This window comes from Lonchura striata, chromosome 24, assembly GCF_050655825.1.
Source record: "Lonchura striata isolate lonStrDom1 chromosome 24, ASM5065582v1, whole genome shotgun sequence".
Taxonomy (NCBI): Eukaryota; Metazoa; Chordata; class Aves; order Passeriformes; family Estrildidae; genus Lonchura; species Lonchura striata.
Genome location: NC_140726.1, coordinates 7,500,038 through 7,525,321, shown reverse-complemented (window position 1 = coordinate 7,525,321; position 25,284 = coordinate 7,500,038). Strand labels below are relative to the sequence as shown.

Below are 25,284 nucleotides of genomic sequence, written 5' to 3'. Positions count from 1 at the left end.
TCTCGTTGTTCCATGCTGCCCACAGCTCCTGGTACCGATGGAACCAACCCACCTACCTCCACTGAGACCTCGTGCAGCGAGGGCCAGAGCAGCTCTGCCTCCCGGCCGTGCGTCACCCACCGCGCCCGGGGCCTCCAGTGCCTTCCACCGCCAGGAACCCCGCCAGCGGGGCTGTGCAGGGACTCAAACTGCAGCCCAGCCCCTGCAGTGACATTTTCCCTCTTCCCCCAGCCCCACAGTGCCACTGTCCCCTTCCCCAAGCCCCCACAGTGCCACTGTCCCTCCAGGGCGAGCCCCGGCTTCGCTGTCCTCGCATGGCTCCTCCGCTTGCAGCTCCTGTGTCAGGGCTCTCCTTTCTCTCTCTCCCTCTGTGTCCCCCTCTTTCCTCTGTCCCCATCCCGTCCCCGAGCCCCCCAAAAGGAAGGAGGGTCCCTCCTGCTGTTCCTGTCACGCACAGCCCCCAAACTGAGCCGAGGTTTGAGTTCATTTCACCGCAGCCCCGTGGCTGGGTGGGAGCCTTGGTTTCCCCCAGGCTCCCCACCCACTTGCTTTGCGCCTCCTGCTCCCTTTCTAAAGGTGCTTTTTGTTTTATTTTTCCTGCCTTTTTTTTTTTTTTAATTAAGTATTTTAGAGCCTTCTTATTTTTTCCTTTAAAAAAAAAACAACCAAACAACCAAAAAAAAAAATTGTCTTTTGCAAAACTTGTGTCCAGGTCTTGTTATTGCTGGAAACCTTGGGGGAAATTGTGATTTGTGTTGATTTAGTGGGACTTTTTTACTTCTTTTCCTCTCCTTTTGCGTTTTATCTTATACCAAATAATAACAAGCTATTATTGAGATGCCTTCTGGTCTTTGAGCTGTAAGGAATTAATTTTCTGTTCTCTGTTGTTGTGTTCACGTAGTATTGCTTGAGGTTGGTGTGTGCTAGTGCTTGGGAATTCCATGAGATTCCAAAGGAAAAGTCAATTTTCACAGCCTATCACCAGGAAAATTATGGTTACAAATCCACTCTTATTTTTCCTGTATTTTTAATTAATTTTGGCTGATACAGATATTTATATTTAAAGATTAGCAGATAAGGACAAATTTAAACATCAGTCTGAACCTTTGGGCCACTCTGTCTTATTTTGCTTCCTGCATGACCTTGGAGAAAGGAGTTGATCCCTGATAGGCAATGGTGATGAAAATCCAATTTCCTTCTCCCAGTGCTCAATTTGTGTCAAAGAGCAGAATTTAGGGGAGGATGAACATCACAGCTGATTCTCCTGCCACCCATCACCGAGGACATTTATTAACCCAAACCTCAGCACAGCTGTAGTTTCCAGCTTGTTTCAACTGTGAAAATCTCAAATTAATTCATAGATTATCAGCAATTATTCCAACAGTGAGCACTGGTTGTCTTCAGAACCTCGGCCTGCATATTTTACCCAGGAATTCCTGAATTAACTCCTGGGACCTGAGCTGCAATTTGTATTTTGCCTTCAGAGTTAAGTGACTTGGTCCAGACTTGCAGAGGTTTGTGAGACCTTTAGTCAAAAGGGATCAAAAACAAAGTTAAATCAGCTATTTCCAATAATCTATTTACAATTTACTGTACATCAATATGCTCTTAGAGCCTTGAGAAGATACATTAAAATCCAAATCCGGCTTCTATTCCAAACCATTGAATTTAGTTCTAAGGAATCCCTCTAAGTAATTTGCTCCCCACCTGCACGAATTTTGGAATAATGCTTCAGAAAACTGGGAGGGAAAACCACCAATGTATTAAAAGCTGAATAACAGCACCTGCACGTGAATATTTCTGCTGAGATCAAGATGTGCCAGGCGTTGTGCAAAAACATCCTGAGGCTTCATCTCCTCCACAAAGTTTATAAACACAACGACAAATCCCCGGGATTTATTGATAAACCGGCCCTGAGTGGGAAAACAAACACCAGCAGTTTGTTTGCTCCACAAAAAGCTCCAGCTGGAAGGGAAAAATTTCCTTCCCCTGCCACCCAGGAACGCTTCCAGCCTGGCAGGAGAGCATCCTAGGGGTTGAAAATAAACACAGCAGGGAATTGCAGCTTTCCACGGAGAACTCGCTGACTCCCCAGAGCTGAGCAGCTCCTGTGCTTGCCCCTCTCCAAGGAGATCCAGCTCCAACCAGGGCCACCTCATAAATTGATATTTAGCAGTGCCCAAGTTCAAGTAAGGCCTGGGGAGGGCTGAAAAATTGACAAATTGTTGTTGGTATTTAAGTTTTAATTATTTTAATTTTTTTTTTTTTATTCACTCATTCATTTTTTCCTCCTCTAATTTCCACCCGTGAGGAGAGGGAGTGCAAGCTAAGGGAATTTTCCTTACATTATATTTTCCTTATATATATTTTCCTTATATTTCTTTAGTCCTTCCCAGCTTTCCCCTGTGGCCTGAAGTGACATTTTGAGCATTTCCCAGTGCCCAAATGGTGCCACCAAGTTCCCTCATCATTCCTGATGCTCACAGCCTCGGGATTTCCAGCTCTGGTAGACTTGGCGTGGATCCTAACAGTCCAATAAAATATTTTAGCTGAAATTCAGGCTCAGCTTTACAGATGCCAGCAGGGATTAATACTCAAAACTGCAGTGGGACCCCATTTCTCTGTGCTGGGGGTCCTACTTTAAAATGCCAGAAAAGGAGATAAAAATCAGCAAGTTTTAGCTCAAATATGAGAACAACCTATAATCTAGGAGCCAATGAAAGGGATATTTGAATGTCTAACTCCCAGGAGCATCCTGTGGAGTGCAGATCTCACTGGGAAGGGCTCTTGTGCTCTCAGTTGTTTCACTCCCAGTGTAGAGCTCTGGCTGCAGGGAAGAATTTGGGTTGTTTGGGGGACGCAGTATCGGATTTTAAAGTAAACTGAGTCAGGAATGACACAGTGCTGGCAGCGAGCTGGCTGGCAGGGCTTGGAAAAGCACAGCCCTGTCCTGGTTACTCACTCCTAGCCATGAGCTTGGCCCCAGCTCAGCTCCTGGCTCACTCGTCCTGTTCTGCACGTTCTGTGTCACATCTCCCTGAGCACCGAGTGGCCGGCACCACTCCCAGCCCGGCGCGAAGCCTCTGACTCCTGCCTCAGTTTCCCCTCCTCGCAACCCGCACAAAGGTGCTCCCTGCACCCCTAGCTGGGAGAGACATCGGAACAAGACTCCAGGACACTCGGCCAAACAGAAAAGAAAAAATAACAAAAAGGAAGAAAAGAAGATAAAGAATACCAGCACCTCCCATCTTGCCTGATCCAGCTTTATTCTCCATCACCAGAGAGGAAAACGCCAGAATAAACTCCGGGCGCCTCCGGGACGGCTCCAGCCGGGCGAGCCGAGGCTGGGCGGAGGTACCGAGCGCCTGTCCCCGTTCCCCGTTCCCCGTTCCCCATTCTCCGTTCCCCGTTCCCCGTTCCCCATTCTCCGTTCCCCGTTCCCCGTTCCCTGTTCCCCGTTCCCCGTTCCCTGTTCCCCGTTCCCCATTCCCCGTTCCCCGTTCCCCATTCCCCGTTCCCCATTCTCCATTCCCCGTTCCCCGTTCCCCGTTCCCCATTCCCCGTTCCCCGTTCCCCGTTCCCCATTCTCCGTTACCCATTCCCCGTTCCCCGTTCCCCATTCTCCGTTCCCCGTTCCCCGTTCCCTGTTCCCCATTCCCCATTCCCCATTCTCCGTTCCCCATTCCCCGTTCCCCATTCCCCGTTCCCCGTTCCCTATTCCCCGTTCCCCGTTCCCCATTCTCCGTTCCCCGTTCCCCGTTCCCCGTTCCCCGTTCCCCGCCCCGGGGCTCCGCGCATCCCCGCCCGCCTGCGGGGCAGGGAAAGCGGGGCTGAGCCAGCGGGAGCGCGGCCGAGCATCCTCGGGGGATGCAGCGGGGGCCGGGCCGGGCCGGGCCGGGCCGGGCAGGGCAGGGCAGGGCAGGGACGATAAAAGGCTCCGGCAGCCCCGGCACCGCCTCCCCGCCCGGGCAGCCCAGCCGGGCGCGGTCCCGGGCGCGCAGAGCCGGAGCGGGTGAGGATTTGGGGGTCTCGGGCTCTCGGGTACCCCCAGCCCCGTGCTAGGATGGGCTCAGGTCCTCCCTAGAGCCCGAGGGCAGCGGGAGGGGTGGGGAATATGGTTTTCCTGCTGGGGAAATTTGGAAACGGTGCTAAGGGGGGTCGGGACAAGGTTTGTTCTGCTCCTTTGGGTTGTTTGTGGGGTTTTCCTCCATCCTGCCCGGGATTTCCATGGATGTGCTGGGGTGGATGCAGAGGATGGTGGGGATGAGCGCGGCTTGCTGCCCCTCCTGACGCTGTCCCTCCGTGTGCAGCAGGATGGTTGCCATCGTCCTGGAGGTGAGCTGCAGCTTTGTCACCTGGCTGTGTCTCTACAGCTGCTTCTGCCGCTGGAACAGGCGGCGTTCCTGCAAGTGGAGCTGCCGCCTGGTCACCCTCCTGCACGGGCTCCTTGTCACCTGCCTCTCTGGCTATGTCATGTTCCTGGACGGCCCCTGGCCTCTGACCCATGCAGGTAGGTTTGCAGTCTCACCTGTGCTCACCTGTGGCTCTGTCACAGGTAGAGGTAGGGGCTGATTTCCTCTCCTTTTACAGCAGTGTGTTTGGGGCTAAAGTTTATTTAATTTTGCTGCTTCTTTTTCCACCACTTCTCACTGCTCATCCTTTTGTTATTTTAATTTTTTTTTTTTTTTTTTTTCCTTGTCCATGTACAAATTGGAAGTCTCCAGGTTGGCAGCTTGAGTTTATTGCAGCATGAGGTGTAGCAAGGCGTGGAGAACAAAGCGCTTTCACATCTTGAAGGGTGTAATAACTCCTGAAACTCAGCTGCAGGGTTCTGCTGGCTGGTTTCTGTCGTTAAATCTCAGATAGTGCTGCTGATGGAGGTCTGGCTTTTCTAAAAGGCTGGAAGGAGAAGGGAAGCAGCAGTGGGGCAAGATGGGGAAGGGTCTGCTGGGCAGGCTGGGATGTGACAGGGAAGCAGAACCAAATACTCCTATTGGGATAAGGCTGGAAATTTAGGAGGAGAGAAGCACCTGTAGCGATCTGTAAAGTAGAAAAACATCTTAAATATGATTTGTGAACATCTTCCATTCCAGGTTCACCAAACACCCCTCTCCAGATCCACGTGCTGTCCCTGACTTTGGGCTACTTCATCTTTGACCTGGGCTGGTGCCTGTACTTCCAGACGGAGGGGGACCTGATGCTGCTCCACCACACCCTGAGCATCTGTGGCATGATCCTGGTGCTGGGGCTGGGCAAATCCGCCACGGAAGTGAACGCCGTGGTGTTTGTCAGTGAAATCACCAACCCCCTGCTCCAGACCCGCTGGTTCCTGCGGGAAACGGGCTCCTACCACACTTCCCTGGGAAAACTGGTGGATTTCCTCTTCGTGCTCCTCTTCCTGGTGCTGCGGATCGGGGCGGGAGCCTGCATCATGTATGGGATGGTGACGTCCCCTGAACCCAACTGGCTCCTCAAGGCTGGGGGCCTGGCCATGTACGTGGTGTCCTTGGGGTTCATGGTGGAAATTTGCCGCTTTGTAAGGAGGAAAATGTGGGAAACAAACCCTTCCCTGGACACGCAATCTCTTCAGGAGTAGGGGTGCACCTGTGGAAACGTCTTGGCTGCTCGTTAATGGGTTGTAGAGGATGATCCCCTGGGTTTGGGGCCTGGCTGCTGGAGCTTGTTCCTGTGAAAAAACTCTTAAAATGACATGGAATAGACTTTGTGCTGCCCCTGGAGGAGATGGATCGGTGCTAGGAACATGGAAAAGCAGAGAGAAGAGGGATTTGAGTGGAAGCTGAGGAGCCTGGCACTGATTCCCTGAGTTCTCCAGCAATTGGTGCAGTCCCGAGGAGGGTGGCAATGCCAGAGATGATCAGTCTGCAACCAATATTTGCACAATCTTTATGTTCTGTCCTCATTTCCAGTGCAGAGTTCTATGAGAGCGTAGAGAAAATCGAATATGAAAAATCCCATTTTCCTGCCAGTTGGACTGGGTAAGGGGCGTGACCTGGCAAAGATTTCCTGAGCCTCACCTTCCTTAATAATCCTGGATTATTAATCCAATGTGCTTGGCTAAATACTCGAGTGAAAGACTCTGAACAAGACTGAAGTGCTTGCAGGGGTGTAGTGGAGTTGTCCTTGGAGAGTGTGAAGTGATGGTACTCAAGGTGAGGCAATGTTTTACCTCGTTTCTAATGACACATTTCCTTCACTCCTTTTTTAACACTTCCACTGGAGCAGGTGCTGATCTCAGAGCAGAGCGATTTCTCTGGGACTGACTCAAAAAACAAGAGTCAGGAATTAGATTTGTGCCAATAAACTCTAGGAGCAGGTGTTGGCCTAGGCTGGGATTGCTTAAAAAGAATAATCAGGCTTTTTTGTGGGAGAGGGAGGATAGTGAAGAGCCTCCCTGGACGTTCTTGCTGTTCTGGGGTTGGCTCATTTGCAAGCCACTTAAGCTGAATTCATGGTTAATAAGTCAAAAATGTGGCTCTTTCCAGGGCTGACAGAAATGTTTAGGCAGATCTCAGTGTGGCATCTGCTCCACACCAGCAGGCCTCAGAGCATGGAGCAGTTCTCTCGTTTTCTTTACCTCTCAGAATCGTGTTCTGACATTTTCCCTGGGGTTTTAATGTGAATTTCCCTCTGCTCAAGGCCACAGTTCAGTCTCCTCCAAAAGCCTCACTGAGCTGAGGAGCAAATGCAGAGGTGAGGGAGGGGAGCAGCGGGGATGCAGCTCCTCCACTGCCTTTATCTCCCTGAATTTGGCTCTGTTCAGGGCAGATACCAGCCTTTGGCTGGGGCTTCTCAAGGTGTCTGGAGAGATTAAAAAATAACCTGAAATAACCTCACTTTGGACACATCCACTGAAGGCACTGCAGCTGTGAACCTGGGCAGGTTCCTGGGCCAATATTTTTGGGAAAGCAGGAGCTGGAGTGGCACTGCTGAGGTGTGGGCACCTGCCAGGCTCGCTGTGTTCTTCCAAAACTCCTCTGAGTGATGGGACTTCTAATAAAGCCACGTTCTCTTGTGAAAAAGAACCGATTGCTGTGATGTTCCTTTGTTTTGGGTCTTGAGGAGGCAGCTGGAGTGAGGGCTGAGGCCAAGGGGCTTGAGGGGAGGCTGGGGATGCCAAAGTGGCTGGTCCATTCCCTTTGTGCAGCTCAGGAAGCAGAGAGGTGGTGAGGAAATGAGCCCAGGCTGAGCCAGGAGCTTGAAGCAGGAGCTCTGCAGGTCGGGCTGGAGCTGTGAAGGGCAGGTGAGGCTCAGCTGCAGCTCAGGTTTGGGAGCAGTGCACCCACAATTTGCTTTGCCAATCAATCTGTGCTGCAGAGGGATGAAGAGCCCCCAGACTGAGGGGTTGGCTCTTGCTGAACACAAAAATAATTTCAATTCTGGCCTCCTCCATGACAGGGTGCTTTTATTTTCCTCTGCCTCTCTGGTTTCACTGGGGCCATGCCCAGTTCTGAAGAGTTGCAGGGTAACTTGTCTGTGGTTTCTCTGGAGAAGCAATCAAAAGCATGAGAACATCATGAGGGGTATGAGATGTCCTAATCACCACTGAGTGCCTGGTTCTGGTTGTTTCTGCTCCTGCTGGAGTTGAGGAGAGCCTGGATTGGTTTCCAATTAGAAAAACCTCTTCCTTCAGCTGAGGGACAGAATTGGGAAGGTATCCCAGTGCACCCAGACTGCTTGTGGGCCACCAGAGTTACCTGGGGAGGTTTGGTATAAAATAAGTACCCTCAGGTTTTCATCTGCTAAATCTCACCCAAGGATAATTTTAGTGCTGAACCCTCTAATGTGATGCTAGAAAATCACCCAGCTCCACTAGCCCACTGTATTTCTTATTGCAAAGAATGTGATTTTTCATGGAGGTGTCTGCTTTTTATCTGTCAAATATCCCTGAGGGCTTTTACAGCCACAAAAGCTGAGTTTTAATAACGTCCCGTCGCTCCCAGGTCTCCAGCTCTTGTTTATTCCCAGTTCAACTGTGGACAAGGAGTTTCCCAGTGCGGGTAAGATAATAAATACATTCTGTGATGCTTTTTATTGCTGTGAGCTCTGGTTAGAACAGGTCCAGGAGAGCAGAGGGAAGGCTGGAGCTGTACTAAACTTGGCAGCAGTGTGCAAACAACTGTGTGCAGAGGTTCCTGCCCTGAGCTGTTTTGCTGAACTCTGTTCATCTGCAGGCCAAACGAGGCAGAGCAACGCAGCCCATTGAAAGGGCTGACTCTGCACAAAGCAAACAGGAAAATTGGTGTATAAAGCTGCACCTCACTTCTGGTATAATCCACAGGGAGATGATTTCACTCGCTACCTTGCGCCTCACCGTGCAAAGTTTGTGCTAGAAACATAAAAACAACGCACAGCTTCTGTGTGTCCCACCTCCTGCATGAAATGCCTTGTTAAGGCTCCGAGTGCTCTTCTGTGAACATCTCTGTTTTTCTTCCTGGCTGCTCATAGAATCCCAGAGTGGTTTGGGTTGGAAGGGACCTTAAAGATCATCTCATCTTATCCCAAAAATCCCCTGCTTCTATCCCAGGTTGCTCCAAGCCCCATCCAACCTGGCCTTGGACACTTCCAGGGCAGGCAGAGCTTCTCTGGGAATTCCATCCCAGCTCCTCATCACCCTCAGAGCCAAGAATTTTTTTTTTCTCTTAATATTCCACCTAACCATGCTCCTAATGTGATAACATCAGCCCTATAACCTTCTGTCTGTCCATGCTTTCCTTTGTCCTAAATGTTAAAGCAGCTCCATCTCAGGTGTTACTGAGGCTACTGGAGGGCCAGCAAAGGTGGAGGGAAGCAAGATGAGACCTTAGAGGCAAACGCGCTATTAATGCTCACTAGGATGTGCTGAAAGAGCAGGAGGATGAGCATTTTTTAGCAGTAGGAACCTGTACCTGGCCTGAACTGGAAAAGTAAGATCTGTATCTTGTTGAACACCCAGCTGAAAGCACTAACGATGAGTAAGAGGCAGGTCAAGCCACTCCCACCATCTGCATTTCAAAAGGTAAAACTTGACGGGATGAAGGAAAAAACCAACCCCACGTTTTTTGGGCGTGAGAGGTTGTTTTGACTGTAGCTTAGGAAAGGTGGAGGAACTTTTGTAGCTGCTGAATTTGGGATGTGGAAGGTAGGAGAGAGAATGGGCAGCGCTGAATGCCTGCAGTGAGAAGAAATTTCTGGGTTTTGTAACTGCTGCATAAGCAGGGGATGGAGGGGATCTCCAGGGCAGGGGGTGAGCTCTCCCAGCCCGCTGCAGCTGCACTGCTCCGTTCTGGGTGACAAATCCCCTCGGGGGATGTCACCTTGGGCGTGATGCTGCTCTGAGTGCTCCTCTGTGAACATCTTTTTTTTTTTTTTTTTTTTTTCCTGGCTGCTCATAGAATCCCAGAATGGTTTGGGTTGGAAGGGACCTTAAAGATCATCTCATTTTATTCCAAAAAAATCCCTGCTTCTCCTGGATTCAAAAATTCCCCGGGTGTGCATCTTTTTTCATGAGTGGGTGTGGAAAAGGCCTCGGTATTTTTGCAACTCGTTGCTCTTCTTTCCACCAGCCTTCTCCAGCTGGTCAATCCCTTTTGTCACATCAGGATTCTCCCTTCCTGACCTGCTCCGAGTGTGGCCCTGGAGCAGCAGGGCTGTGACCGGAGGATGCACAGACATCCAGCCACATCCCTGGGCAGAGCTCCGGAGCTCTGCAGCAGTTCTGCTGACACCAGAACGAGGAGGGCAAACTCTGGGTGTGCTTTGTCCCGTATCTCTGGGGCGATTGCAGCGGGCGGGGTGGGTGTGGGACTGATTTCTGTGTCCCCGGGCTACCGACGGAGCACGGCCCCATACAGGGGACACGACCTGCTCCGGCAGCGGGGCTGAACGGCTGAAGGGTTTGGAGAGGGCACTTGGCTCGGGGACACAGTTTGGGCTCTGCAGCTTCCTCACAGGGAATAGGTGCTGCTGATCTTTGTGATCAGGACGGGCTGGAGCTGTGCCAGCGGAGATTTAGGTTGGATATCGGGAAAAGAGGATGCTGGGCGCTGCCCGGGCTCCCCAGGGAATGGGCACGGCCCTAAAGATCTCCAGGAGATTTGGGGCACCACTGTGGAGCACAGGGTGGGATTGTCGGGCTGTGGGAGCAGGAGCTGGGCTCACAATCCTGGTGGATCCCTTCCAGCTCAGGGCATGGCGCAACAGGGATGTGCTTTCCCAAGGATGCGCTGCAGGACCGCGGCTCGCCTTTCCTGCCGCCCTACCGCCCCTATTCCCTCCTCCCGTTCCTCCCCATCCCCATCCCTGCCGTCCCTCCTCCCCATCCCCATCCCCATCCCTGCCATTCCTCCTCCTCCCCATCCCCATCCCTGCCGTCCCTCCTCCTCCTCCCCATCCCCATCCCTGCCATTCCTCCTCCCCATCCCCATCCCTGCCGTCCCTCCTCCTCATCCCCATCCCTCCCGTCCCTCCTCCTCCTCCCCATCCCCATCCCTCCCGTCCCTCCTCCTCCTCCTCCCCATCCCCATCCCTCCCGTCCCTCCTCCTCCTCCCCATCCCCATCCCTGCCGTCCCTCCTCCTCCTCCCCATCCCCATCCCTGCCGTCTCTCCTCCCGGCCGCCAGGCGCCCCTCGGTCGCCGCCGCTCGCTCGGTGATCGGGGGCGGCTCCGGCAGCGCGGCCCGGCAGGTGGGTGCTGGGGAAGGGTCCTGTCCGTGTCCCTGTCCCGGTCCCGGTCCCCGGGGAGCGGCAGGGATGGGCGCGGGGCCGCTGCATCCCGCGGGATGCGGGCTCTGTGCGCAGGCGGTGCCCGGGGATGCGGTTCGTGCTGCTGGCTTGGTCCGTGAGCTCCTCCATCTTCCCGCTTGGGCTAAAAAAAAATGGGGATAACGGGATAACGGTGCTTTGCTGGAGGTGCTCATATGGGTTTTAATCGTTTTCTGCACCGGGTTTTTTAGGCGCGTGTGTTTATTGTAGAGGCTGCTTTCATTCGGGGCCTCCTTGCTACTGGTGATACAAATTATCATATCTATTATGTATAATAGATATATAATAATATATGCAATAACACAATATAATTTTATATATGATTACATGCTATTTGTTAATTTATTGTTTATATGTATATTACATATAATTATTTGCTGTTTATTTAATAGAGGTTTTTTGTTATTTATTTGTTATTTATTGTTCTGTAATTACTGCTGCTTTTTAAGTTATACTGGCCTTTCTAGTGTCAATCCCTTTTGTCACATCAGAATTCTCCCTTCTTTATCTGCTCTGAATCTGGACCTGTAGCAGCAGAGCTGTGAATGGAAATATCTGCTCAGAGCAGTTAATCCCATCCCTATTTCATCTCTCCATGTTCCCAAAGCCCATTAAAACATAATGGTTTTGTTTACCCAGCCTCCAGTCATGCCTGGGAATGCTCCAACAGGCCAAACAGGAAGGTTGGGCTTTGCAGCTCTGACTCCTCATCCTGTGAAGTCCCCCTGGTGCTCCCAGGCCTGGGAGTGAGGCCAGAGCTGGGCAGCAGGTACCAGCTGCTTTGGCTGTTCCACAACTGGAAACTCCTGCATCCCAAAGCCTGACTCAGCTTCTGCTGCCCTGACTGCTCGGGAGCAGTGAGACACACATTTCTTGGGAAGGCATTAGATGAATGAGGTGTAGAATAGAGTAATGTGTATTTGGAGGGTTTTAGCAACATCCACAAGTGTTTATGTGCTGTAATTTTGTCCTGGCAATTTGTCTTTTGCTTGTTTGAGAGATTGTTGGACAGTGTATGTGAGGGAAGATGTGTAAAGGAAATACTGCTGAAAAAAGAAATCTTTTTGGACATATATTCTTTTTCTTTTGCATCCAAAAGGTGTGGGGGTTTTGGTGCCAGTAAGGATGAAATGAAGCCTGCAGTGAGGAGAATAAAGTGGTTTTCACACAGAGAAAATGTGCCAGGAGCAAGCAGCCCCATCAAGAAGCTGCTCTGCACACTCAGTTACGGAGCAAAGCTGTGGTGGGTTGTGCTGACACTGGCACAGGCTCCATCTCCTGCTCACTGTGTCCTTCTGTCCTGTGTCCTGCTCTTCCCAGGACAGGATGCTGTTCCCGCTGCCCCTGCGCGCAGCCTGCAGCCTGCTGGCCTGGTTCTGCCTCTACAAATGGTTCTGCCACCGCTACCGGCACCGGAGCCTCGAGTGGAGCTGCAGGCTGGTCACGCTGACCCACGGCATCCTGGCCACCTGCCTGTCTGCTTACATCGGCTTCATCGACGGCCCCTGGCCCCTGAGCCACCCAGGTCAGTGGGGAAATCCGTGCTCCCACCTCCCCCAGGGCTCCTCGCAGTCCCCAGCCCCACTGAGGGATGATGCCCGCAGTGATATCTCGGCCGCTTTGTGGTGGAAAGCCCCAGAGGAACGGAGAGCCTGGTACTGTGTTTTGCTGCTGGAATGCCCCTCCCCAGCTGCAGTTTGGCAGAGCGTGTGACCCTGTGTGTGCAGCTGTCCATTACGGACCAACAGCTGTGGCATCGTGACTCGGGGGGACTTCCGTGGCCAGGCTGTCACCAGTATGAGCCAGGGTGAACACCCCTGCCCTGTCTCACATCCTGTTGCCTCCACGCTTTAAAGCTCTGTTTTTACCTTTCAGGGACACCCAACACGACCCTTCAGGTGCACGGGCTGTGCCTTAGCTTGGGCTACTTCATCTTCGACCTGTGTTGGTGCGTGTACTTCCAGACGGAGGGTGCCCTGATGCTGGCCCACCACCTGGTGAGCATCGTGGGCATCGCCGCCTCCTTGGCCCTGGGCGAGTCGGCCGCCGACGTCAACGCCGTCATCTTCGGCAGCGAGATCACCAACCCGCTGCTGCAGGCCCGCTGGTTCCTCAAGGAGCTGGGCCGCTACCACACCTTCACGGGCGACGTGGTGGATTTCCTCTTCGTGGTGCTCTTCACCGGCGTGCGCATCGGCGTGGGGGCCTGGCTGATGTACTGCGAGCTGGCCTCGCCCAGGCCCCGCTGGTACATCAAGCTGGGAGGGGTGGTCATGTACGTGGTGTCCTGGGTGTTCATGGTCAGCATCTGCCGCTTCGCCCGCAGGAAGAGCATGAGGAAGTACCAGGCCTGGAGGAGCCGCAGGAGCCGCGAGCTGGGCTTGAAAACCAACGGGCACCTCAAAAGCCACTGAGAGGATGGCGAGCAAAGAGTTCCTCGAGTTCGCGGGCTGGCGAGGAGGGGGATGGTGCCTGAAATGCCACTGTCGGGAGAGGAGCCAACGCACGTTAGCAGCTCTGGAGCCAAATTTATCCCTGGCCTAACTCCACTGAAATCCATGGAGCTATGCCATGGATTGCCTGGGTCTGCAGAGCTCGGCCTGGCAGAGCTGGCGCAGCACAGCCTGAACGAGGAGGGAAAGAAGGGCTAATTTTATAGACTAAGCATGACTAGTCCAGCAGTGCAGGTGTAAATAGTGATGTCTGTAGCCAACTCCTTCAGGATCTCAGAAGAGAGGAGGAGGTAACACTAGGTCTCCGTGTCCAGTGTCCTGTGCAGCCTAGGCAGCTAGGGCGACTCTTCATGCTGGTAGGAAGAAGTGTCCTAGTGTTGCATCCGAGCTGGGATTCCTGGCTCTTCCACCACCTCGTTGTGTGACCTTGGGCAAGTCACACGACTCAAACTCTGTGCCTAATTCCCCCTCTGTGACTTGGGGGAGGTGGAGCTGCTCCATCTGTTACGCACTTTCAGATTTTTACTTGAGAGGTGCTATGTAAATGCAAGGTGATGGTTGTTATCTGCACTTGGTTCATCACCCCTGTGTTTCCCTTGGGAGAAACAACTTTGGTGGTCGAGCTAGAGCGAGACTCTAGAAAAAATCAGTATTTTAGGTAGGTTGTTGTTTCCTACCCTTTCTAACTCCTTTTAATAACTTATTCAGTACCATATTGATAACTTATTTTCTGTAGTGTCCAGAAGCTCTAATCAGCACTGGCGCCATACAGGACTAGGTGCTCTGTGAATACACCCAAAACAGACCCAGAAGGGAAAATTTTTCCTGATTTTTCCCTCTTCTTCCCTGACTGTTAAAAATCCCCTACAAACACTGCTTTTATCTCCTTGGGTAACCAGCACATTCCACTTTGAGAAGCCCCATCAGGATTTGCCACTCAGGGGTTTTCTTGCTGATGAGCTAAGCTCTGATTTTGTCTCCAGAACATCAAAATTCCTTCTGTCGTGCCCAAAATCCAAACTGGGATTTTGGAATCTGCCCTGTGGAATCAGCCCTGTGGAAGCCACAGGCTGACCTTGGCTCTCCTTCATCTGAACTGATGCCTTGACCCCTGGGCTTTGATTTCCCTCTGACTGGCTCTGAGTCACTTTATAAAAGTGAGCATTTAGAGGGTCAGAGAGATTTATTTTACAGCTTAGTAAGTAAAGAACTGAGAGGCCCAGAATCTGGTCTTTTTAAAGCAAAAATAAACCTGACTGGGAGAAAAGTAAGCATTACTTATCCAGTCCCATTTGTAGGGAAAAGCCATGCCCAGTTGGGAGCTTCTGGAGTTTATTTCATTGCATGTCCTTAAGCTGTTCCTTTGCTGTTGCTGCAATTTTGAGCATTTCCTTTGAGCCTCCAGTGCAGCTCAGGTGCCCCCTTTTGCTTGAACCTTGCCTGCTGCAGCCAAAGACCTGAAGAAGCCCCAGAAAACCCCTTCAGATGAGCAGAGCCAACTGATGAGCTGGTCCTGGAGAGGAGACTTGACTCATCCAGAACTACCAAGCTTTGAAAGGAGACCAGAAGGGCTGGTTGGGGCTTGCTGGTTCTTTTTCCCAGCTCTGCTGCTCTGTTGAGCACATCCAGGAGCCTTTTTGCCTCACCCTAACCCACTTTGGGAAGTGGGTCCAGGCTTACCTACCTCATAGGCTGTTTCCATTTAGCACCAAGCCACATTTGATGGATTCTCAGTGGTTTGTGTCAGGCTGTGCTGTAAAAAAACTTGCTTTGAGTGAAGCACTTCTGCTATGAGCCATCAGCAGTGCTTTGTCACCTGAGCTGGGCACTTCCCAGTGTCCCAAAAACAGGAGTGAGGTGTTTTGCTGAACAGCAGGAGTCACAGGGAGTGAGCTGGACATGCACAGAAAGGTCAGCTGTGCTGCTGCCTCCTCACAGGGAGCCCCAAGCTGAGGAAAAGATGTCTGCTGGGTTTTCCCTGGTCAGCGTTGCAGGAATCTCAGCCAAAAAAGGGTTTCAGGCACTGGCCTGAGCAGGGAATTAGGGATTTCAGCAGCAGCTCCTGCAGAAATGGTGAAGATGAGTCCTGGAGGTGACAAGAGGCTGGTCCTTCCTGGTGAGCTGCTGAGCTGCCCACCACGAAGAGTTTCCAGAGCAGCCCTGGTGGTTTGGAAAGGTCAGCAGCCCTGACCTTTGCTGAGGGTTGGGGTGCAGCTTCATGGGGTTCCAGCCCTTACCTGCCCAGGTGGATGAGGCTGGCAGTGACTGCAGTATCTGTGAATCACCTGTTTGGAGATATTTTGGAATACGATGGTTTGAGTGGTCCCATTTTCTGAACAGGGGGGAAAATTGGTTGGAAGAAGGAGAGCACTGCTCATCTCTGAGGCTCTAGAAAGTAAAGAAAACAAAAGGGCATTTAGAAATGGCTTTATGAGGCAGAGCAAGGCCTCGTGGCCCATTTAGTGGGCTCCAGCATAGAACCACAGACTCAAAAGTACAAATTCCAAGCTGTGGAGCACAGGGTGGGACCTGTCCTCAGGCTAGTCCATAGTGGCTAGAGCAAACTCTGAGAGGAAACTGCAGAACTAGTGTGAAATAATAACTTGTGTCTGAATTACTGTGTAATAGCAACTAATGTTCCACCAGTGAATGGTGTAGATGCTTTGTATGAAGTTTTATAAAAATAAAGATTATTTAATTATATGAGGAATTAGGTTTCTCTGTTTGGGTGCTGCTCTTAAGTCACAGGTTGCACTTGATGGTTCTGGAGGGCTTTTCCAACCTCAAAGATTCAGTGGTTCAGTAGGATGGAGCAAAAATGTTCCCTTTGTTTTCCATGCCCTGGATGCCACGGGAGAAGGCTCTCCTGTGTTTCCACTCCGTGAGCTCTTCTCAACCATAAATCAACATTATTACCTATCAAAAATCAATATTATTGCCTATCAAAAATCAATATTATTGCCTATCATGAATCAGTATTATTGCCTAGGAAAGGCCTGTGTTGGTAAGCAGCCACTCTGCTTGCTGATGGCCACAGCCAGAGATCCAGCACGCCAAAAGTCTTGGCTTCTATAAATAGTTAAGCCAATTTAGTTGTTTGCATGTAACCCTTAAGTCCAGCTTAAAACCCTCCAGCCCTGGGGAGCAGCACTGAGCCCTCTGGAGGTGTTTTTTTGTGTTTACAGAGCCCAGCCTGGGGGTGCAGGGGTCTCGGAGCCTGCAAGAATTTGTGCTGGGACTTTGCTGAACCTCGGAGGTAGTTCCAGAAGCAGAGAAGAAAGGACAGCAGAGTTCTGGAGCTTTGCTTTAGAGCTGCAAGTGTCTCCCAGGTCTTGTGTCTTCAGAAGTAACAAAATTGGGCATTGCTTTGAAGTGCTTTGTCTGTGGGAAGTGAAATCTGCCCCTCTACACCAAATTAATTTCATTTTTTATCATCCTATTATTCCTTTACAGGCAACCCTGTTGCCTGCCTTTTGCTTCTCCTGCTGGCCCTGCAGTTGAGCTTTGTAAAATTAACCTCTTCTTTCCATCCTCTGCCCTTTCTAGCTAAACTTATTTGTACTAGAGAAAAATTGCAATATGTTGAAATTCACAACTTTATTCCCTTGCAGCAGTAGTCCAGGCGCTGATGTAAAAGCAGCATTTTAAGTCTTTGAAATCTGCTATTACATTAATTCCATGGGTTTTGCTATATCCAAAAAAATCAATGCCCTATTTGCCTCAAATTCCAGGGGCACTTTGGCAGCTGATAAGTCAACAATGTAAAAGATCCTTAGAAAAATACTAAAGGAAGGAATCTAACAGATCAAGGTACATGGAAAAGTGTCTGTAAAGTAATAAAGGTTTACAGGTAGATAATTTTGTATGGGAAGAAGGAAGTTTCAGCTTCTGCAGCTTCTCAAATGTTACAAACCACAGATTTTCAGCAGAGTTGTGCTGTTTGAATTGTGCTTTGTGTCAGGAGATTGAGATCTCTCTAGTGCCACAATCCTCAAACGTGAAAAGAAATTATATTCTCCATTTCTTTAGATGTTACCTCTTTCTTTTTAATCCCCCGTCCTGCCAGAGGATGGAGAAAGAGAAGGAAACTCAGGGCACGATGTCCAGCAGATTCATCTGCCCTTGCTGCTTTCATGAAGCTGATGTGGAACAAAAGCTCAGGGCTCTAAAAATGCTGACTGCCCGTGGATTATCCAGGTTTAGGAACTGTAATAAGCTGTCACTGTAGAAGCTCTGCTAGATTAGGATCTGTGTCTCAAAATCAGCAAAACCCTGTGTCCCAATACCAACTCTGGGGAATTTTCAGCATTTCCAAAACTGCAGGACAAGCTGCAGGGAGAAAATCTGGTGCCTGTTTTAAGGTGGGAGATGAAAAAAGGTTTGGAAATAGTACAGAAATGTGGAGCACAGCACCAATGTAATTGTGTTTTCTGGGGTTAAGTCCTCTGCTCCATAGGCACATTTGGGAAATGAACTTGGGAATCATTTCCCCTGTGCTTTTCCCCTCCAAGGTGTAAAGGTTTGGCAGCTGGCTTCCAAAAGCAGCAGAAAAACAGGAGCTGGCTGAGCAATTTGTACTGAGTGTAAAGAACTGTTCAAAATACCTGAACATTCTCTCACTGGCTTGAAATTGATGATTTGTAAGGAGCAAAAGAATCTTTATTTTTGTGGTGGAGCTCAGCGAAACTCAGCCGATTATCCCATCTCAAACACAAATTGAATTTTTTTTCTGAAAGAAAAATGCATCCAGGCACTGTTTATCCACACTTAAAACCTTAAAGCATCACTTTTTGCTGATTTTCCTCGCTGTTTATGCTGAGCTGACAGCGGTGCAAACCCCCCTCGGAGCTCCACGATCCCAAAGCGCTTGGAAATGCTTTTTTTTTTTCCCAAATTCCTGAGTTTTTACCTGCCCGGCAGCTCAGGTTAGAGGAGCCATTCGAGGCTTTCCCAGCAGATGGCAACAGCTCCTCGGTGCGAGCCTGGGAAAGGGGATTTGGCCAAAGAATCCTCACACTTTATAAATTTATTTTTACAGGAGCCCCTCTAAAGCACCTCCAAGGATCTAACCGTTATTTTAAGGCAAAATAAGAATGGAATTGTACTCCTTAGGAATGAAACTCCTCAATTTTAGGGTCCTGCTTAGCTCTGCTATGGACTAAAAAAACAGATTGAGGAGGTTAATTAGAGAATCACAAAATGGTTTTGTGTTGGAAGAGACCTCAAAGGTCATCTTGCTCCAACCCTCCTGCCATGGGATGGTTCTGTGTGTAAATTCAGATCAAGTGACAGCTTCAGAGCGCCAAAAAAAAAAAAAAAATGTAATGGGCACACTGTAATTGCTTATTGATTTCCCTACCCCATATTTCAGGCTGTAAAACAGAATTATCATAAATGGACATCTATCTTAATCTAAATATGTAACCAACTCCCTCCAAAAAAAAAAAAAAAATCAGCATTTGCAGAGAAGAGAAGTAGAAAATCTATGTCTTAGGATTTCCTCCAGCTAATTGTTCTCGTTATGTTGTCATGCACAATAAAATATAATTAAAGTAATAAAAAAGCATTGAGGCCTAATATGCAAATGCTGGGCCTGCCAGGAATCAGATCTCCCAGGATCTTTCCCCTCTCCAGGCACAGTACTCGATGTTCCCAAAGTTAAAAGCAGGGAGGGATTTATTGCAGAGGAGATGCAATAAAGAGATATATAATAAATAAATATAGATATATGGAGGCATTCAGTCACTTCATCAGCACTGATGACTCTATTGCACACAGCTGCAGAAGGAGAGGCAGACGTGGCCGCTTGTCTCACACTCCCACACTTTATTTATTTATTTTCCCCCCCCCAAGCCTCCGTTTTCCCCAAAAGGAAACCAAAAAAGGAAGTATAAATGTCCTGTGCATATATGTGAAGTATCATGTAGAAAATGATTTCATCCCACGCTTCCCCTCTTTGCTCTGAACTCCATCAAAACAACAAATTCTTCGGGCGCTCAGACTTCGGGCTGCCGGCTTCCTGATGCGCGCGGCGAGCAGGACACAGCTCCGTGTTCCAGAGGTACGGTCCCGTGTGCCCAGCCAAAACCTTTCTTTTCCAGCCTCTTTCCAAGTCCAGTGTCCCAGCTTTGAAGTCTATCCCGGCAAGAGTAATTAAAGGGAAGAAGCGTGGTGTCCTAGATGATTGGGATTAGCTAATAAGGTTATTTTAGTCTGCTGGCATTTTGCTGGAGGAGGCTGATGTTCTGTAAGTTCCTTTGTGCAGAGGGGCAGGAATTACTGGCATGGGAGATATCCTGCTTTTCATTCCACATCTGTGCTGCTCACGAGCTTTCATTTCTGGAGGAGTAGCGTGGAAGTTTCCTGAAGTCCTCAGGTGTAGATGTTATTTCCAGGTGTTTGAGAACAAGTGGCTTGTAGTGCCAGGACACAAGGGGGAACGGCTTCACACTGACGGAGAGTAGCTTTAGGTGGGATATGAGGAAAAAATAATTCCTTGTAGGGGTGGTGAGTTTGCCCAGAGAAGCTGTGGTGGATCCTTGGAAGTGTTCGAAGCCAGATTGGAGGAACCTGGGATAGTGGAAGAAGAACCGTGGCAGGGGGTTGGAACAAAATAATCTTTAAGATCCCTTCCAGTCCAAACCATTCTGGGATTCTGTGCAGACTTGAAACAGGAATTTCTCTCTCAGACCGTGTACATGAACAGCAGGGAGTTACAGCAAGGACATGTTTGTGTTCAGCCTGTGGCCGAGAGAAGGAAATCCTCACCTGCTAAAATTTAAATGCCCCAACACCCCGCGTGGCTCATCTTTTGGCACTGGAAGTTTTGAAGGGGAGCAGGAACAGGCCCTTGGCCGCAGTGTTTCTGGAATGTACGTGCAGGGAGGGATCAGTTCTTGGATTTATGCTGCCCTTAACCTCCAAGAAAAAATTCCCTTTGAAACTTGCGTGGGAAATGCGGGGAACGCGGGATGGGACAACGAAAGGCCTGGGAGTGAGCAGCACAGCCCAAGGCTCCGCGCTGCACAGCTCCTGGCACTTCTACTCTTTTAATTTGCTGCTTATTTATTTTCTTTCTGCTCCAAGTTTCGCCGGTGTCATATTTTCCATGGAGATGGAGGCGCGGGCGCTCCCTGCCCTGAGCGCTGGTGACACGGCAAAGTGTCGGATAGCAGGGGATGGGGAAAAAAAATAGGGAAAAAAGGGAAAAAGGGATAGAAGGAAAAGGGAAACCTCCTCGGGCTAGGGATGCAGGGGGATGGGGGAAAACGGAAAAAGGGAAAAAGGGGTAGAGGGAAAAGGGAAACCTCCTCGGGTTAGGGATGCAGGGGGATGGAATACTGTTGGGCAGGGGATGGGGAAATATGGAAAAATGGAAAAAGGGATAGAGGGAAAAGGGAAACCTCCTCGGGTTAGGGATGCAGGGGGATGGGGGAAAATGGAAAAAGGGAAAAAGGGGTAGAAGGAAAAGGGAAACCTCCTCGGGTTAGGGACGCAGGGGGATGAAAAGCTATTGGGCACGGGATGGGGAAAAAAAGGGATAAAAGGGAAAAAGGGGTAGAAGGAAAAGGGAAACTTCCTCGGGCTAGGGACGCAGGGGGATGGAAAGCTGGGACACAGGGAGAGGGAGAAGCGGCCGCCACCGAGCGGAGACGAAAGGAAACAGCCCGCGGGTCTGGAAAACGCTTCCCGAAGGGAAAAGGCCTGGGCAGGGACCAGGAAAGGGCTGCGAGAGAGGAGGAGGAGGAGGCAGAGAAGGAGGAGAAGGAAGGGAAGGAGGAGGAGAAGGAGGGGAAGGAGGAGGAGAAGGAGAAGGAGGAGAAGGAGGAGAAGGAGGGGAAGGAGGGGAAGGAGGAGAAGGAGAAGGAGGGGAAGGAGGGGAAGGAGGAGAAGGAGGAGGAGGAGAAAGAGGAGAAGGAGGGGAAGGAGGAGAAGGAGGGCAAGGAGGAGAAGGAGAAGAAGGAGGGGAAGGAGGAGGAGGAGAAGGAGGGGAAGGAGGGGAAGGAGGAGAAGGGGAAGGAGGGGAAGGAGGAGAAGGAGGAGGAGGAGAAAGAGGTCAAGGAGGGGAAGGAGGAGAAGGAGGGGAAGGAGGAGGGGAAGGAGGGGAAGGAGGAGGGGAAGAAGGAGAAGGAGGAGAAGGAGGAGAAACAGGAGAAGGAAGAGAGAGGGAGGAGGAAGAGGAGGAAGAGGAGGGCGGGCGGCGGAGGGATCCGGCGGCGGGGCGGAGCGGCCGGAGGTACGAGCCCCCCGGAGGCGCCGGGGAGGGGCGAGCCCGGCCCGGCCCGGCTCGGCGCAGGCTCCCGGGACGCGCCGCTCCCGCCTCGCCCAGCCGCGCAGCGCCGGGGCCGCCAGCGGGCCGGGAGAGCAGCGCGGCGCAGAGCGGCGCAGGGCCGCAGCGAGAGGCCGAGCGGCGGGGCATGGAGCCCCGGGCCTAGAGGCGGCCGCCCTGCCCGAGCCCCGCGGGCGAGGCCGGGCGGGCAGCGGGGATGGGCCCGGCCGCGGGCGGGGAGCGCCGCCCGCCCCCCGAGCGCAGCCCCTGAGCCCGCACGGGCCCCCGCGCTCGGAGCATCGCCCGCCTCTTCACGAGGGTTTCTTCTTTTTTCCACCCCCCGCCCGCGTCCGCCGAGGTTGTTTTGTTGATTATTTTTGTTGTTGTTGTTGTTGGAGTTTTTTTCCTTGCTGGAGTTTTTGCTTTATCCCCCCCGCGCCCCACTTCCGTGGTTTGGATATTCTGGGTGACTGCAAAGAAGAGTTTTGGAGTTGTTTTGGATTGGGTTTGGTTTTTGTTGGTTCTTTTTTTTTTTTTTTTTTTTTTTGTTCCCTTCTCCTGCCCTTGAACTGAGTTTGTCCTCTGTGCATGCCTCTTCTGGAGCAAGGCTGGATCCTGAACCTCGGTGCATGTAAGGGGCAAAGCCTCGTTCATATTCCTGCAAGAAGAGTAAAATGTAAATTGGATAATACGACTTCTTGCCAAAGGCTCCAATGAGTGGCACACAGTCCACAATCACGGACAGGTCAGTATAAAATGAGATTCCTTGATTTTTTTTTTTTTTTCCTTTTTTTGAAGTGTGACTACCCGCAGAGCTCACGTACTTCGTGTTCTGGCTTCAGTGACAGACGGGATCAGAAAAGCAGGATTAAATCAGAGGCTCTGGGAGCCAAGGGTGTCTTGACTGTCAAAGCGACTGGGTTGACTTTGAAAGCGGAGTATTTCAAGTCCAACAGCTTTCAGGCCTGCCAGGCTGACTTTGTAGGAGCCAGGGGTGCTAACTCAGCTCCCAGGATGGGCTGGTGCTGCGGGGAACACCGAAAGCAAGGGTTCCTGCACGGAGCTGGAGCAGCAGAAGCCACCAGAATTTAGTATCCAGCTCAAGCCTGAGCTGGGAGAGCGTGTTGAGGATGCACTTGGGTCTCCTTGGGTCAAGTACTGCGGAGAGGTCACTCCAGGTGAGGGCAGGAGGGAGAGTTGACAAGCAGGAATGTCTGCTGGTGTCTACCTTAGCAGGAACCTGCCTTCAGATACCTGCTTGAGCCTCTGGGCTGCTCTGCAGGTGCCTTTCATTACCTCTGCAGTTCTCTCGTTTGCACTAATGTGTTTCAGAGGAAGGGATAAAAAATGTGACAAAAAAAAAAAAAAGTCAAGAAGGAAACATTTTAACGTGCTTTTGGGGCGAATGAGTGCCTTCAGATTTTTTTTGGATGGGAAGGAAAGATACCTTTTTTGACACAGTATGCTGTAAGAACCATTTAATGTGTTTTTTTGTATCTGTATAGTGTCTGGCTGGTGGTTAAGGTGTGAATGAGTGTGGCAAAGGCCTCGCTTTGGCCTTTCATGACCAAGCAGTTCTGGCACAGCAGCGAAGCTGGGGCTGGGATGGAGCAGTGATGCTTTTGGGGGCTTGAGCTCACCAATTTTAGGCTCCAGGTGCGGGCAGGAGAGAGTCTGAGTGTGGTTCTCACTTAAACCCGGCCTTTTCGTGACTCCACAAGTCAGACAGCCCAGTCCAAAGGGCTCTGGGACAGCTCAGACTTGTGTACAATCTGTGTTTACAACTGTTCACAGAGTATTCAATCTTGGCAATTAATTCTGTAGTTTGTACGAGTGGAGTTTTCTCTTTTGCAGTGCATGAATGATTCTTGGGTTGCAGGATGTTTTTCTCTGTAGCAGGCGAGGCAATGACAGTAAAAAGGCATTTCAGTGGATTTGTGAGGATTTTGTTACGTACTTCAGGCCATATGTCTTGTGGCAGTTGCATGATATCAAAAAGAACGACAGGATTTTCATCCCGAGGAGCAGCTGAGTGATGCACGGAAAGGAAAAACACGAGAACAGGGAATTTAATTTACTTGTTAGTAAAACAAAATACTTTCCATTATTGAATTGGAGCAGCCAAATAAAAAATGTCTCATTTCCTTTTGCTCTCAGTCATGTCAGGAGGATGTTTCTGTTTGGTGTTCCATTAAGGTTTTGGATCAAAAGGCTTTTAATGTCAGGTGAGGAGCTGTGTCCACAACCCTTGGATTTCTGGGATGGCTGGGGGAATGTGGAGAAACTGGATCTCTTCTTGTCACTATTTTCCACCTCTGGCCTGAAGCAGCCCCAGCTCTGGGGTACAAAGTCATGGTCGTGGTTCTGCCAGGAGAAGAGAAGCTTTGGGGTGACCTCATTGTGGCCTGCCAGGACCTGAAGGAGCCTACAGGGAAGATGGAGAGAGACTATTTTAAAAGGCCTGGAGTGACAGGACAAGGGGGAACGGTGGCAAACTCAGAGGAGGGTTAGATTGATGGTGAGGATGGTGACAGGGTGCCCCTGGATCCCTGGAAGTGTCCAAGGCTGGAGCACCCTGGGGCAGTGGAAGGTGTCCCTGCCCATGGCAGGGGGATGGGAAAGAGATGGGATTTAAGGTCCCTCCCAGCCCAAAACATTCTGGGATTCTCTGATGATTTCTGATTTATTCCCTGGCTGAACCTTTCAGCAGAACCCTAGATGTGGTGGTCGTGTTTGTCCCGATCTCTGCCGTTCCTTTTCATCCCCAGCATTGTGCAGGATTTGATCACTCTTGTCCCTGCAGAACATTCCCCTTTCCCTTCAGGCCCAGGGACTTTCTGTGTTGCCTTTTTCAATCTGCCTCTAGAGCTTAGAATGTAAAGCAGGTGCAATATAAATAATGATGCTTCCACTGTCATTAGATCCATAAATCATCTGACATGTTCAATTCTCTTTGTGTTTGTCAATCACCTTCCTTGGTGGGATTGAGATGGGAATTGCCTTAAACCAAGAAAACCCAGTTTGCATCCGTGCCAGATGGTATTAGGAATATAATAGGGTAGCTTGGACCTGGATTTTTCTCCATATTAGCTTTACATATTTGCATTTTGCATATATAGAGCTGCCTAAATCCACATTACAGACAGCAGATATTTCCTTTGCTATCCCTGCAATTTAAGGCAGTAATGATTTGACAGCTGTCACATTTCCCTTGTGCAGGTTGCACTTGTCTCATCCTTGACATATTTTATATCTCTTGATATAAATGATCACCATTAAATATAGAAATTAGGAGTGTATGAATGGCCATTTCTAATGCTGTTCTGGAGCCAGGATGATAAATGATGTTTTTATTAAGTCCCTTACTTTTTTTCTTTATTTTTTTTTCCCTTCTTTTATTTTTGTTCTCTTTCCCAGGAAAGTTGAATGGATTTTAGTGTCTGGCACTGCTGAAACACAGTCAGGCCAATTCATATCTGAGTGTGTCTGGGCTCATTCTCTCTGTGCATTAAACCTTAACCCAGTTAGTTTTGGTGGTGGTTATGCTCAGATTCTGTTACCAGAATTCCCAAAGCAGCATCGATTTCTGGTGTCTTTTTCTTCAAGTGCCTTCAGTCTGGAGGGAAGTGAGTGCCTGGGGAGTGGGGGAACATCAGGCATTAAACAAAAAGGGCAGAGCAGATGTTAAGGCTCCTGAGAGTGTAATGTCTCTTCTGAGTTGGTGGAGGAGCTCCTGACACTGCTCCCCCTCAGCATTTGGGGGAGCACCTAAAGGGTGAAGGCAGACAAAAAATTATCTCC

At 50.3% G+C, this 25,284-nt stretch overlaps 4 protein-coding genes across 8 annotated transcripts in view; all 4 read left to right on the top strand.

Annotated features, from left to right (window-relative positions):
- Window positions 1-3,401, top strand: part of POU2F3 (POU class 2 homeobox 3) — a 47,277-nt gene extending 43,876 nt beyond the window's left edge. For both annotated transcript variants that reach the window (XM_077788064.2, XM_085560218.1), the window contains exon 14: window positions 26-3,401. In XM_077788064.2, coding sequence (XP_077644190.1) covers window positions 26-65 — 40 coding nt within the window. In that variant the 3' untranslated portion in view covers window positions 66-3,401. The remainder of the gene's footprint in view (window positions 1-25) is intronic.
- A 540-nt stretch (window positions 3,402-3,941) lies between these two features.
- On the top strand, window positions 3,942-7,043 carry LOC110477540 (TLC domain-containing protein 5). 2 transcript variants are annotated; one of them, XM_021543385.3, is made up of 3 exons: window positions 3,942-4,012; window positions 4,311-4,510; window positions 5,094-7,043. In XM_021543385.3, exons 2-3 carry the CDS (start codon window positions 4,315-4,317, stop codon window positions 5,594-5,596), a joined length of 699 nt encoding a protein of 232 aa, XP_021399060.2. In that variant the 5' UTR covers window positions 3,942-4,012; window positions 4,311-4,314; the 3' UTR covers window positions 5,597-7,043. The 2 variants fall into 2 exon arrangements, with proteins under 2 accessions (XP_021399060.2, XP_085416343.1); XM_085560217.1 differs by having other exon boundaries at window positions 3,962-4,012; window positions 4,314-4,510.
- TLCD5 (TLC domain containing 5) lies at window positions 6,029-15,924 on the top strand. Of its 3 annotated transcripts, none has more exons than XM_085560215.1 (3): window positions 6,029-6,170; window positions 12,082-12,286; window positions 12,637-15,924. In XM_085560215.1, the coding sequence occupies exons 1-3, from the start codon at window positions 6,159-6,161 to the stop codon at window positions 13,173-13,175; spliced, it is 756 nt and encodes a 251-aa protein (XP_085416341.1). In that variant the 5' UTR covers window positions 6,029-6,158; the 3' UTR covers window positions 13,176-15,924. The 3 variants fall into 3 exon arrangements, with proteins under 3 accessions (XP_085416341.1, XP_085416342.1, XP_077644136.1); XM_085560216.1 differs by lacking the exon at window positions 6,029-6,170 and adding an exon at window positions 7,186-9,139; XM_077788010.2 differs by lacking the exon at window positions 6,029-6,170 and adding an exon at window positions 10,552-10,683.
- Window positions 15,925-19,246: 3,322 nt separating this feature from the next.
- The window catches only part of ARHGEF12 (Rho guanine nucleotide exchange factor 12), a gene marked incomplete at its 5' end in the record, with an annotated part of 81,673 nt that continues 75,635 nt past the window's right edge, over window positions 19,247-25,284 (top strand). Inside the window, one exon of the mRNA XM_085560214.1 lies at window positions 19,247-19,275. Coding sequence (XP_085416340.1) covers window positions 19,247-19,275 — 29 coding nt within the window. The remainder of the gene's footprint in view (window positions 19,276-25,284) is intronic.

Excerpts from the sequence above, each read along its gene's own strand:
- LOC110477540 (XM_021543385.3), top strand. The coding sequence starts at position 4,315 with ATGGTTGCCATCGTCCTGGAGGTGAGCTGCAGCTTTGTCACCTGGCTG. Across the intron at positions 4,511-5,093 it reads CTGGCCTCTGACCCATGCAG|GTTCACCAAACACCCCTCTC; the intron begins GTAGGTTTGCAG and ends CTTCCATTCCAG.
- TLCD5 (XM_085560215.1), top strand. Across the intron at positions 12,287-12,636 it reads CTGGCCCCTGAGCCACCCAG|GGACACCCAACACGACCCTT; the intron begins GTCAGTGGGGAA and ends TTTACCTTTCAG.